Raw genomic sequence first — 12,637 nt, 5'->3', positions numbered from 1 at the left:
CTTCTGCACTCAACAAAAAGGACACACCAGTTCCATTCTCTACTTCCCAACCCCAGCTTCCCATGCCACCCAGAACAGAAGATACACAAGACCAGATCAGAGTCAGTGGACTTTAAGAGGTAGAAAATCAGTACACGTGCCTTTCAGAAAACAGGCAATTATCAGATATCCAGTTTGTGACTATTAACAGCAAGGCGAGGGGTCTCCAGGTACACAGAAGTATTGACATGCAGACTGTCAGGCACTGGAATCTGTGCCGAGTGTGATTGTTCCCATTCTTTCCCCTCTGGCAGAATGAGTCTGGTTCTCAGCCACTGAGATCAGATGAGTGCTGATGAAAGTTAATTTCTGCAGCAGTCCTGTCTAAAGGCACAGGGCCAGCTGGGTGCAGAAACTAAACCAAAAAGACAGAAAAAAGGCTGCTGTACGTCTGGATATGTTCACCTTGATTGCCAAGGCCCAGCAGCACCAGAAGAGGGTAGGGCTAAGCCTCTTGGACCTGCAAGAAAGTCAAGAAACACAACTCAATGGAAGACATAAACAGAGGGTTCCACTCAGCAATCTCAGTACAACGTGCTTGAAGTTATCCCACATGCTTTGCCTTTCTTCTGCCTAACATTAGACACAAGGAGCATCCCCTGGGTACATTCACTACCCATGTACAGGAATGAAGAGATTGAGTCAAATGCTTCAGGGAGAGGATTTTCTCAGACATTAAGAGAAAGGTAAGACAAGTACCAGCTAAAAAGCTTTGCTCCAACATGAATTCATGGGAATGGAATCATGCAGGGAGCTCAGCAATCCCGCTGCTAGCCCTGCAGTGGGTCTGCAGCCAACAGTATGATTTGATCCCTCTCCACTCCTCAGCCGACACAATTCCAGATTTTTTCTGAGGTATACAACAGCACCAACACTGCTTCCTCCCACCTTTAGCAACTGAATGGGACAGGGATTTACAGACTGTCTGTACAGGGGAGTTGTGCACCCACCAGATGCTTCAGACAGTTAATGCCAACTGTGTCACAAGGCCCACTCCATGTACTCCTATAACTCACCCAGTACATTACAGCCTCAATAACCATCTGTGTTTCCAGCTGCTGAGACCTTGTTTAAAGTCCTCACAGCCTTGCCTTTGGCTCCTTGCCTCTGCTTCCTACCTCCAGGGCTCTCTGCCCAGCACCCAATTCTGTTACCTGAATATCACCACAACATTAAGCCAGTGCAGCTGACTATTGTAGTGTGCAGTAGGCCTTCTGATATTACTTGTTCTTCCAGTCCCAGGCCTCTTAACAAAGGGTGAGCTCCCTCCAGCAGGCTCATTACTGTACTGCAAGCACACCGTGCACCACAGGTGCTGGGAACCCAACCTTACGTTTTCCGTCTTCCCTGGTCTCTTTGCAGCCCCAGAATGGAAGCTGGCTGCTGCCCTTTATTATTCCTGCTCTATTTCCAAGTAGCTGGTGGCCAAAAGATGCTCCAGGTGGAGCAGGAAGGGAAGAACCCCTTTGCTCCTCTGTTTCCCAGGGAAGCTGCAACTGCCGTCTGCCCTCCCATGTGCTGTTTCCTCTTACCGTGTCACTTAGGCTCTCCAACCTCCATGCAAACAGCTCTATTGCGCTTCCGCACAGATGTGTTCAAGGAAGAGGAAGACAACTGCAGTGAGAAGCAAAGAGAAAGCATCAGGGAAGCAGTGACTGGCATGCTGGCCACATCACATTCCCTTGTGCACTTTTCTTTGGACATCTCAGTGAGCCTCCCCCAGGGTCTCCCCCAGCCTGTTACTTTCAATGAACAGTGCCTTGATCACAAGATCCCCAAGTAAAACCTGTGACCCAGGAGCTGGGAAACCAAGCACTACTTGTGGAAGCCTCCTCTCTCCTGCCCATGGGTAAGGCAGCTCCAGATGCCCAGGTGGCTATGGGTGCCAAGGCTTGGCAGAGGATATGCCCCTGCTCACCTGCTGGATTTCCTGCATCACCAGCTGTATGGAAGAGTGAAGGCGAGGGAGGGCTCGTTCGCTGGCTTTCTCCTTGCCTAAGCTTGGCTTTGTCCTGCTCTTGTCAAAGCTCTGCTGTTTTGGCCAATTCTTAGTCCTCCTGAGCCACATGCTTTTGAGAGCTGCCACTGATCCAGGTATGCTGGTAGAAGACCTGGAAGGGCAGGGCTGCTCCTCTGGAGGGGTCTCCCTCTTGGCTGCTGTTTCAATCAGTGGCGGGGACTCCAGATCTTCATGATCCAAACTCTCACTACTTTTCTGAGGGAAGGAAGAGTGAATTCAACAGTGGTTTGCATACCCTCCACACCCCACAAACAGCACAACCAAGAATACCCAGCTGTGCCCACTGCTGACATTCAGAGGATATATCCACCCTCCAGAGCCTCTCCCCCACTCCAGGAGTCCCCAGTGCCCCAGTGTTTCCTGGTCCATGCAGAAGAGGTCGAGCCACTCGGCCAGAATGGGAACCTCACAATGGGAGCACAAAAAAGAGATGCTGCTGCAGTGACTCTATTTGCTCAGGGCACAGTCCATGCCCCATTTTCCAGCTGCAGATCCTCAGCATTCACCTGGCCACAGGGAACAGTCAGTTTTTCCATGAAGGGCTGGATGCCCACAGCCTGGTGATACCGAACCAGCTCGGTGAGCGAGGCATGAGCCTGGTCTTCCCCCAGGATGACATAGCGTGTATTGGGCTGCATCTCAATCAGGTAGTGTCTGCAGCGGTTCTCGCCCCTGGGAAGATGGACAGACAGAAATAAGCATGGCAGGGGACCATGTCTATCCAGGACCCAGTTATTCTTCTCTGCACTTGTTGTCTCAAGACGCCAGATGTGATCAGGAGTCACAGTAATAAATATCACAGAAGTGCAGGAAATGCACTGTGCTGGAGTGTCACAGGCTGTGTTAGTAGGGGCTGGAGGAATGGTAACTCCCCCAAAGTCAGTGACAGGAAACCCACAGCAGACAGATCCAAACCCCAGCAGACTATTGCCTCCCATGCCTGTTGCCCATATTAGAACTCTGCCTTAGACCTTGCCTGAGGCTGTACGAAGGCCATGCTCTTGTATCACTCCGATTGCCTCTCCTCAGGCCCTGCTCTAGACTCATCTTCTCTGCTTCAATCAAAGCTTCTTCCAACCTGGTATGCCCACTCAGCCATACAGCACAGCCTAAACACGACTGCGTCCTTGGAGTCACAGCACCCCACCCCACAGATCTAGTTTCTGGAAAGAGGCAGACTCCACAGCATTTGTCTGCTACTCCAAATTGTCTGAGGCACTCACAACAGGAGAGCCTGAGCACCATCCTCACTGTATTCCTCTGCAGTGGAGGTAATCTCCCCCAGGCATGCACAGCTCAGTTTCATAGAATCATTTAGATCAGAAAAGACCTTTAAGATTGAGTCCACTCGTTAACCCAGCATTGCCAAGTCCACCACTATACCATGTCCCTATGTGCCACATCTACATGTCTTTAAATGCGTCCAGGAATGGTGATGCTACCACTGCCCTGGGCAGCTTGTTCCAATGCTTGACAGCCCTTTCATTAAGAGATTTTTTCCTAATATCCAATCTAAACCTCCCCTGGAGCAACTTGAGGACATTTCCTCTTGTCCTGTCATTTGTTACCTGGGAGAAGAGACTGACCCTCACCTCACTACAACCTCCTTCCAAGTAGTTGTAGGGTGTGCCAAGGTCTCCCCTCAGCCTTCTGTGCAAGGCTCACCACCTACCTGTATGTCAGGGTGTAGCCTGGTCGGCTCTGGCTGATCCGAACAAGGAAGCAACCCAAAGGTTTTCCAATCAGCAGGTTTTCAGCTTCCCTGGAAGCAGAAAAGATATTCTCAGCAGACAGGGAGCAGCTGCCTCTGTGCAGGGATTCCCATCCTATCTCCCATGTCACCATGGTGGTGCTCCCAATCAACAGAGGTCACCATCTGCCAGCCATGCTCCTAGTTTGGAAGAGGTTCCTAGATTTCCTCAGACTTGGTGATGCTGGAAGGCAGCAGCAGGCTGAGAAGGCACATTAGTCTCAGCCAAAGCCTCTCCAAGCAGGGCTGCTCCAAACCTGTTCCAGCAGTCTGACTACTGCAACAGCAACAGAGCACATTACAAAGCATCACTGGGATGATAAGGCTGTGCACATGTGTATTTCCTGTGCTCCAGGGATGACAAAAGAAGTCAGGATGCTGTGGGGTAGTGATGCTCAGTGCAAGGTAAGTCCAGTGCCTTGGAAAACCAACAACTTGGATTACACCACTTTGGCTCTCTAAAACTTCCTGCTGGAAGGAGGTCTTCCCCCTCTCTGCCCAATAAAGCACAGCTTTGTGCTTGCCATGTGCCTTGCTTCAGGCTAAAAGTGACTGCAAATCTCCAGTGCAATTTGGGATTGCTCTGGCTGCTTTGCTACATGAGGCTGAGCTTACACTGCTGTATGGAGACTTAAATCCAGCAACAGCAAGCACCACTTAGAACATATCTAATCTTCAATATTTTTTGAAGTATCTGCTATGTCCTTCATCGTGAAGTGCTCATAGCTAGCCTATATTTGAATTCAGACAGTTTTGTCTTCCAGGCACTTGTTTTTCTCCTGCATTCTTGGATCTGCAGACAAAACGCATTAACGCAAGCAGAAGCCTTGATAATTATCTTAAAAAAGATAAAAATGCATCAACCAGGCACTTTTCAGCTACTGTACTGTCCTTTATTCAGCTGACCTGCTATGACTAGCATAGTCTTCAAGTAATGTTCATACTGATAAGCTGAAAAAATCCAGTAAATCATGATCTAGTAAGAATCAAGGAGACTTGCAGCTTTAACAGAAAAAAGTTACAAACTGGAACAAGATGCTAAGATACTAAGGGTGTCCGAATGACAGGCACCCTTGGCAGCAATGTCCCCACACAAGGCCCACCAACTAAGGGACACTGGTAGTTAGCAGGTAGGCAGCACTACAGATTAGTGCTGCATAGGGGGAGGCTGCATACAGGGGAGACTGTGGCCAGAAATTCTGATGTCTATCAAACCCCACTGCCTTGCTCCTACCCAATCACTGGCATAACCAGCATTTCTCTGATTATCACACTGCTTGGAAAGTAGTCCTTGGTTCAGCCAAGAGAGTGAAGTGTGAGGCATAACCACACAGGTAGAAAACTTCAAGCATTTAAATAAAGGTTTTCCAAAAAAAGCTTGAGAGTTCACAGCCTTGTAAACAACTCCATAGGAAAGTAGGGCTTTGTGGATGTCTCTCTCTGCCTAAGGGGATAAATTCTACCTATGCTGCACCCTTCTTAGATGGGCAAAGGTACCAAAAAAAACCCTTTAATTTTCCCATATCTGGGGACTTTGGAGGAATCTTGTTATTGATTACTCACTAAAGCCCTTATTAATACTTTTTTCCATAGAGTCATGGAACGGTTTAGGTTGGAAGGGACCTTAAAGATGATGCATTTAGTTCCAACCCCCTCCACAGGGATGGACACCTTCCACTAGATCAGATTGCTCCAAGCCCCACCCAACCTGCCCTGTACACTGAATTCTGTATTCTCTGGCTATCAACTCACGTCTCCTTCTGACCTAAACTGAGAGGTTAATTTATAGGGTAAATTTCATGTGTGTGTTTCCTCTTCAAGTATTTTCCAAGCTTCCCTTCCTTGCATGGGATCTGTATTTAGGAACCCACAGGGCACTTATTTCCTATGAGTTTCCACAATCTTTCCCTGGGCCCATGTAAAATTTCAGCATCTGCATCTTGTGACTGGGAGCTCCAAGCTTCTCTTTGAAGCTCACAGCCTGAAAGTGAAAAGTTAAGCAGCTCACTCCTACTCTTTAAGGAGGCAAATTCTGGCAAATCCAACCTATGCAGTCTTCCTAAGGACACAGCAGCTTCTGCCTGCATGCCACAGCCCAAACTGCAGCCACTGTGTCCAGAGTGCTCACCTCCGGCTGATCATCCCATGCAGCCAGCTTGGAAAGGCTCCATCATCCTGCATGACCTTCTGGGCCTGTGTCTCTTTGAACCAGCGGAGAGTTGCTCCTCTCTTGAGTTCCCTCATTTTTGCCTCTTCTCCAATCTTTCCCTCTGTCCCCAGAACTGGTCGAGGTGCAGAAGGGCCCAAGAAGTTATCAAAAGGAGTGGACTGAAAGTGGGGAGACAGGGAAAATGGCCATGAAAGCAAGGTCAAGGGCAGGGGACCTCTGACAGGATCACTTTAGTAGTGATCTCATTCTCAAGTCCCTGAAGACAAGAGCAGCTGCAAACTACAAAACGTTGCTTTCAGTTCCTCAAAGGTCCTGACCACACTTTTTAACTAACCACAGCAGGAAAGAACTTTCATGTCTTATAACAAGAATGGGACTTCTTCTCCTGGGGTTCATGCAGGAGAACATGTGCATGCAGAAGGTGGAAGGAGCAGGGAACCAGCACACTTGGCTAAGGAGCCCCAAGCAGAGCCAGTATCACTACCTCTGTTAGTTTGCTGCGTGGCCGTGGCACTGGTGGCTGTGGTGGATTATCAGAATAATGGGGACAAGACTGAGGGCACCTCTTTCTTGGCTTGGGGACTGGAAAGGAGATTCTTTCTGCAACAAGAGGAAAGAAGTTGATGAAAACTAGTTCCATGATGCATGAGATCCATCTCCATGTGCCCAGGATATGGACAGGCTCTGCTGCATGGAGTAGGTGGGAGACACAGCTTGGCAAATGACCTTCACCACGCTGTTTTTGCTCCCCACGGAGAACATACACTTTCAAATGGCAGAAACACTGGCACCTCACTCCCACCACATCATTGGAGCCCCAGCTCCAGGAGAGCCGAGGACAGGCCATCATAACCTGAAGCTTAGAGCACTTCAAGGTGACCATTGCACGAGTGGCCATGCATGGGGCAGCAGGAGAGGGAGCAACTCACTCTGGGTCTTTGCTTCCAGGGCCAGCTGCCAGCTTCTTTTTCTCTCTTCCTCTTCCTGTAGCAGCTGTGCCTTAGCTCTCAGCTCAGCCACCACTTTTAGGTAACTCTTCCTGCACCTGAATCCCCTGAAAGCTGTTCAGAGAAAAACTGTGGTTAGAAAAAAAAAACCAAACAAACCAAAAGCTGTTCATGCCTTTGTCACTCCCTGGGGGAAGCACATCAGGTGATACTCCTTTTCACCCTGTGCAAAGCCCTCAACACTTGAATCACATTACTAAAGAGCAATGAAAACTACTGTGAGCAGGCAGTCAAAACCATGTGAGAACTGTCTTCTACTCTCTAAACTGCCAGATTATGGATTTAAAGAAATCAGATTTCAGATCTGAGCTCTCATCTCTAATCCCAAGACACTAAATAGCTAACACAGGATCTCTGTTATCCATCAACCTCCCTGGTACCCTCCAGACACTATGAAGGTGACAGGATTTCCTTGATGTCAGCCCACAGGAAAACCTTGTCCATAAACAGCCACCACGGGTTCATTAGGATCATTACGGACATTGCAATATTCCACATACTCTACCAGGTTCTAAAGCACATGAACCTTAAAGCAGCATCCTCTCATTTCCCGCTACCCACACATCTTCCTCACTGATGAGAACAAGGCACAGCATGTGACGGTCTGATGTTTGTCATACTATATGGTGCATAGCTGGAAGCTGCTCAGATGCTTCAGCAGTGCAATAACCCATATAGAAGTACAACAGAGAGACCAGGCAGGATCACAGCCTTCTCCTGGGAGCACAGTCCTCTCAGAACCTCTGCAGAGGGAAGTACCAAACTGCCTACAGTGCATGCACTGGAGAAAGAGGCTACCAGACAAGATGCTACCTGGAAAGGAAGGAAAAAAACCAACCCAAAGCAACCCAAAACTTCATCCCCTTCTGCCTGTTTCTATAAGCAGGAATGAGATCAGCTTCACTCACCATCTTTTCCCACTCCTCAGTTCAACACCACTCACAAACAAACCCTCACTCCAGAGGACAGTTAGCCAGATCTTGGGACGCAGACAAATCATACACTTGCCCTGAGCAGCCCAGCTGTCCTGGGCACATGCTTTGCCTTTCCAAGGCTCATGCTGTCTGATGGTTCCCTCAAGTTGAGGATGAGTACTGAGGAGGTGGGCATCTGCAATAAGCACTCTGACTGCACAGGGCCTTGACACGGAGATGGTGCTTGGCCTGCCTTTCTGTTATCTGGAAAGGTGCAAGGGTGGAGCATGGACTGGAAAAGTTTTTCTTTGCCCTGGGTCTACATCAGAGCTGAGGGACTCCCCTTCTCTCACCTTTCTGTATGACAATTGCTGCTCTTTCCAGTTGCTCCACACACTTTACCAGCTGCTCCTGATGCCAATATTTAAAGAAAAGTCGTGACTTTCTGTGAAGTTGGGGAGAGAAAGAAGCAGTGAGAAACACTGTTAGTCTAAGCTTGCACCCATCATCCTTCTCAGGCCTTTCTATAGCCGTAGAATTCTCCCTGAAAGGGGTAAAGTAACAGTCTACATGTATAAAGCCTCTGCCAGGCCCCCTTTCCCCAGCAACAGTGATCTACACCTACCCACATATCCAGCCTGTCAGCTCTGTACTTTGCAGTATCTCCAAGCAGCTAAAAGAAAAGAAAAAAGTGAAATACATACTTTTCAACCTGAAGTTAACACCATGCAGCCAGTGGTTTTAGGTGCATGAAGTGGGAGAAAGCGTCTCAACAATTCTACATTACATTCTCTGGCCCCTGTCACATTCAGTAACTGCCTGTCAATCCATAGCACTCCTCGAGGAGCAGCTAGGATCACATTTGGGAACATCAGCAAAGGGGTGCCCGGAGGCAGATTTCCTTCAGCTCCCTGGCAGGCACTTCTGCAGAGCCTATTTTATTCTCAGAACTGTTCTTCCTTATTTCGTTTCCAAGCTCTTTGCAGCACACAAAAGTTGCAAGGTCAGCACAAGAAGACTTCCAGGAGAAAGCCTGTTTTTCAACTCCAGTTTCATTTTGCAGACTCTAGTGATAAAATTTGGGTCATTCGGAAAGATTCCCCAACACTAAGAACTGAAAGCAGCATTCTAGCTGCACCATAAAGACAGCTTCCTCTCTCTTTCTGCCAATCCAGACTGTGAAATCATAGTGACACTTTCTGCTAATATCTTGCATAGCAAAGCAGAATCAGCCAATTTCCGCTGTTCTACAATCTATATCCACAGTGATTCTTTTCTCACACGAATCCTATGATTTTCGTGTCTGAAAAAACACCATACTGCCTGTTTATCATCATCTCCCTCTCCTCTATGAGATTCTCCCTTGACCTCATTCGAGTCTGCAGCTCTTATTAATTCAAAATCATCAGTAACTTCAAGGAAGCACTGTGAAGGCTGAAGGAGTTACTGCCAGGAGAGGTCTGCTCCAGGAGAACATTCAAATCCTTTTCTTAAAAGACTTTAAAATCCCCCTCAGCTGGCAGCATTATATGCTTTGCTCTATCAGTCACAGTTGACCATGGCAGGAAGGAGGGACTGGGAAAGTGGAGAAGAGGAGGTGGGGAGTTGTTGCCCTAGATGTATGAAGGAAAAAGCTGACAGGGTAAGACTGTAGAGCTGGAGGGACATTTCTGTGTCAGGTTCTGAAAGTGCTAAGGGTATATTATACCTGCACACATAAAAAAATTCTTGGACCAGAAATATGCTTCCCAGCCTGAGAGACACTCAGTGCTGCTGGCTTGCTCAGCATCGTCTTATCGTCGTCTTCTCCCATGAGACCACCAGAAAAAAAAAGCATGGAGAAGCACCTGGCAACTGTTCTGGGCCTCCACCTTATTGATTTCACTGCACACCCTTGCTTGTTATTGTGACTCCCTAAATGGAGTACACTAGTAGTTCTCACTCCACAGGATAGCAAGGCTTTATAGCAATTGAATTTCTACACAGTAGTTCAAGAAAGATTTAATTCATCATGGTATCAAATGCTTTTTAAACACTAACTGTCCTTGCCTAGGGATATGTGCTCCCCATCACCACAAAAACTCACCCTCAGTTTGTTCCTTTTACTCAGTTTGCTATGCTACTCTAAGAGCAATAGTCTCTGAAGAACAAACTGAATTGTACATAACAAAGAAAGGGTCCTTACCTTTCTTTTGTGAGGGAAACATCTGGTTTAAGTAGAAGAATTGCGTATCTGTGAAAAACAAACCAATACAGCTAGGTAAGAGCTACATCCTTGATGTGCTGAGCAGATCCATGCCACAGCAAACAAATCACTGTTATTCCCACTCAGCCTCCTACTGCAAACAAACCCATGATCTCAGGCACGTGAACTTTGAAAAGGCTGTTTCACTCCTTGCCCATATCGGGTTACTAGGGCTGCTTCCTTAACAATATCTAGCAAGTAACTGACAGAGGTTTTAACAAACCTTTCAGCAAATTCCTCAAATGAAGGTCTCCAGGAGAAACCATCTCTTCGGATACGGATTGTCTCCAGCAATCCATTGTACCGGAGCTGAAGCAGCACCACAAAGAGGATCAGAGAAACAAACAGAAACAGGTCATCAGGTCATCAGCTTGTTACTCTGCAGACAGAAATGCCTTCATTCAGCCCTAAACTTCCCTAGTTCAAACTGAAGAAGTTTCCTTCTGAAGATGTTTCTTTGGTTAAAGACTGAATTTACCACATCCTGTAACTCTGATGATTAACCACTCTCAGTTAAAAGCTGGAAACCATAAAAACCAATGACTTAAACAACTTCACCTTCTAGCCATGGGTACACTACTTTGCCTCTATCCCTCACAGGACAGCCTTTTACTCCCAAATCTGGACACAGAAGTGCCCTGAAGCATGGATGACCCTGCCTTTAATCCTACCCTTTCTTGTATATGTTAAACGGCTCATAGAGCTTTCTGAACTCTTCTAGTAACTTTCAGTATTATTTAAAGCGTCTCAGATCTGACACAATATTCAAAGACAGTCATATCAGCATATTTCAGCTCCTATCAAAGCAATTCCTTCTTGGCTCCTATTCAGAGTTGCCCTGCCTGATGGGTGAGAACAGGCTCATCTGGGAAGCATCATTTTTTCCAGAGTACTCCCTGACCCCCATCCAGGAGATGCAAAGGTGAGTCCTAGTGCCTGACAAGCAGTTCTCACTGCATCCATGAAAAAGAAATGGGAGAGAATTAAGACAGCAAAATCTGGACCTAACAGTCTGTGTCACAAAAGTAACCAAGTACCCAGAACCTCTGCATTCACAAAAAGTGTGCCTACTCTTTCAAGGTGAGACTCAGCTTCCCGCTGTCTCTGCAGCCTTTTGGTGGGGTCTGCCCTCCTCTCTAAGATATGGCAGAAGTACCCATAAAGGTGACAGCTTTTCCTCACCTGCTGCAGCACCACCTGGCTGTCCACCACACCCGGCTCCTTCTGGCTGTTGGGCTTTATACAGCGCACAAAATGCGGGTTGGCAGAATACATCCTCTCCATGAGCACCATCAGAGAATGCTGATGAGGGCAGAGAAAGATCAACAGTGCAGCAACCCAAAGCGCTGCTGGAGCCCAGTGTGCAGTATCCTGCAGCAAGAGCTGCTTTCCCATCCCACAGCAGTTTTCCAGGCTCTTTCCCATGGTCAATCCCATCATGATCAGCTGTACCTCACACCCAGAAAAAATCCTGCCCACATGCTGGATGCTTTAACTATGTTTAGCAGCCTGGAAGGTCTGACAAAAATATCACTCATCTCAAAGGGAACTACAGGGCAGTGATACCTTACCCGGAACTGAGCTCCAGCAGACTGTTTTCGTGTGCTGTTGAACTTGTTGTCTGCTGCTGCTCTGACCTGAAACCAGATCCAAACAAAAGAGCACCCCTACAACAAATGCTTGATTGCCACCCAAAGAGCTCTGCTAGAAGGCAGATGGCAGAAAGGAGAGGGAATGGATTTCAGGAGGGGGAATACAAGTTACACACATCAGCAGAAGCAAGCAGTAAGCGCAGTAAAATACAACAGAGTGATTGCTATCTGCTCTTAGTTTCAAACAATTTCTGTCTGCTCTCATTTTGAGCCAGTTTCTCAAATAATAAATGTCTGGTAACTATGCCATCATTTATCAATTGCTATGTGGATCTGGAGTGCAATACCTTGGCTTTCACATGAGGCATCAGTGTCCCCGTCCTGGAGATAGTGGCTGGAAGAATAGAGACAGTAGTTATTTTTGTACCTTTTCTCACAATCAACCAGTCTAAACATTAAAACCTCATTTCACACACAAGTCTCCCTACAAATACCAAATCACAAACAGGGCATTAGGTTTCACCATGTGGGAATACCAGGAAAGAGGTAAAGAAAGGGAGAAGAAAATGCAAATGTATGAATACAATGCAGACAGTATTATTTGCTGCCACAGAGAAGACAAGGCAATCAGGTAATTGAACAACCTTTCATGACCCTCAAAAGGAATATCATCAGGAGGAATCTAGTAGGGCAGAAAAACAGTACAGATAGCAAATAGGAAGCCTACTTACCACAGTCAATACAGCAGGTTATATAAAATCAGATAGCTGAAAACTAATTTCAGTGACAAGATGAAAAATTCAGGGAAGTTGAATTTACCGAAGGATCTAATGACAGTCTTGCCCTCCCTTAGTGCAATGGTCTCAGAACCACAGAATGGCTGAGGTTGAAAGGGACCTG

At 47.1% G+C, this 12,637-nt stretch overlaps 1 protein-coding gene across 2 annotated transcripts in view; it reads right to left on the bottom strand.

The window, feature by feature from the left end:
* Positions 1-314: 314 nt before the first annotated feature.
* The window catches only part of LOC133277597 (unconventional myosin-VIIa-like), a 26,305-nt gene continuing 13,982 nt past the window's right edge, over positions 315-12,637 (bottom strand). The window contains exons 16-29 of one of the 2 annotated variants that reach the window (XM_061469566.1): positions 12,085-12,131; positions 11,717-11,782; positions 11,328-11,447; positions 10,369-10,454; positions 10,086-10,133; positions 8,526-8,573; positions 8,254-8,345; positions 6,909-7,040; positions 6,464-6,579; positions 5,938-6,137; positions 3,732-3,821; positions 2,566-2,731; positions 1,572-2,254; positions 315-499 (exon numbers count right to left, since the gene is read on the bottom strand). In XM_061469566.1, coding sequence (XP_061325550.1) covers positions 1,916-2,254; positions 2,566-2,731; positions 3,732-3,821; positions 5,938-6,137; positions 6,464-6,579; positions 6,909-7,040; positions 8,254-8,345; positions 8,526-8,573; positions 10,086-10,133; positions 10,369-10,454; positions 11,328-11,447; positions 11,717-11,782; positions 12,085-12,131 — 1,550 coding nt within the window. In that variant the 3' untranslated portion in view covers positions 315-499; positions 1,572-1,915. Of the gene's footprint in view, positions 500-1,571; positions 2,255-2,565; positions 2,732-3,731; positions 3,822-5,937; positions 6,138-6,463; positions 6,580-6,908; positions 7,041-8,253; positions 8,346-8,525; positions 8,574-10,085; positions 10,134-10,368; positions 10,455-11,327; positions 11,448-11,716; positions 11,783-12,084; positions 12,132-12,637 lie in introns of those variants that run through there. The other variant, XM_061469568.1, reaches the window with a different exon arrangement.

The sequence above is a fragment of the Pezoporus flaviventris genome, unplaced genomic scaffold (assembly GCF_033815535.1).
Source record: "Pezoporus flaviventris isolate CSIRO_AGI_PZ_B2104156 unplaced genomic scaffold, CSIRO_AGI_Pfla_v1 ptg000057l, whole genome shotgun sequence".
NCBI lineage: Eukaryota > Metazoa > Chordata > Aves > Psittaciformes > Psittacidae > Pezoporus > Pezoporus flaviventris.
The sequence above is the reverse complement of the archived record's forward strand: the minus strand, read 5'-3'. Positions and strand labels throughout refer to the sequence as shown.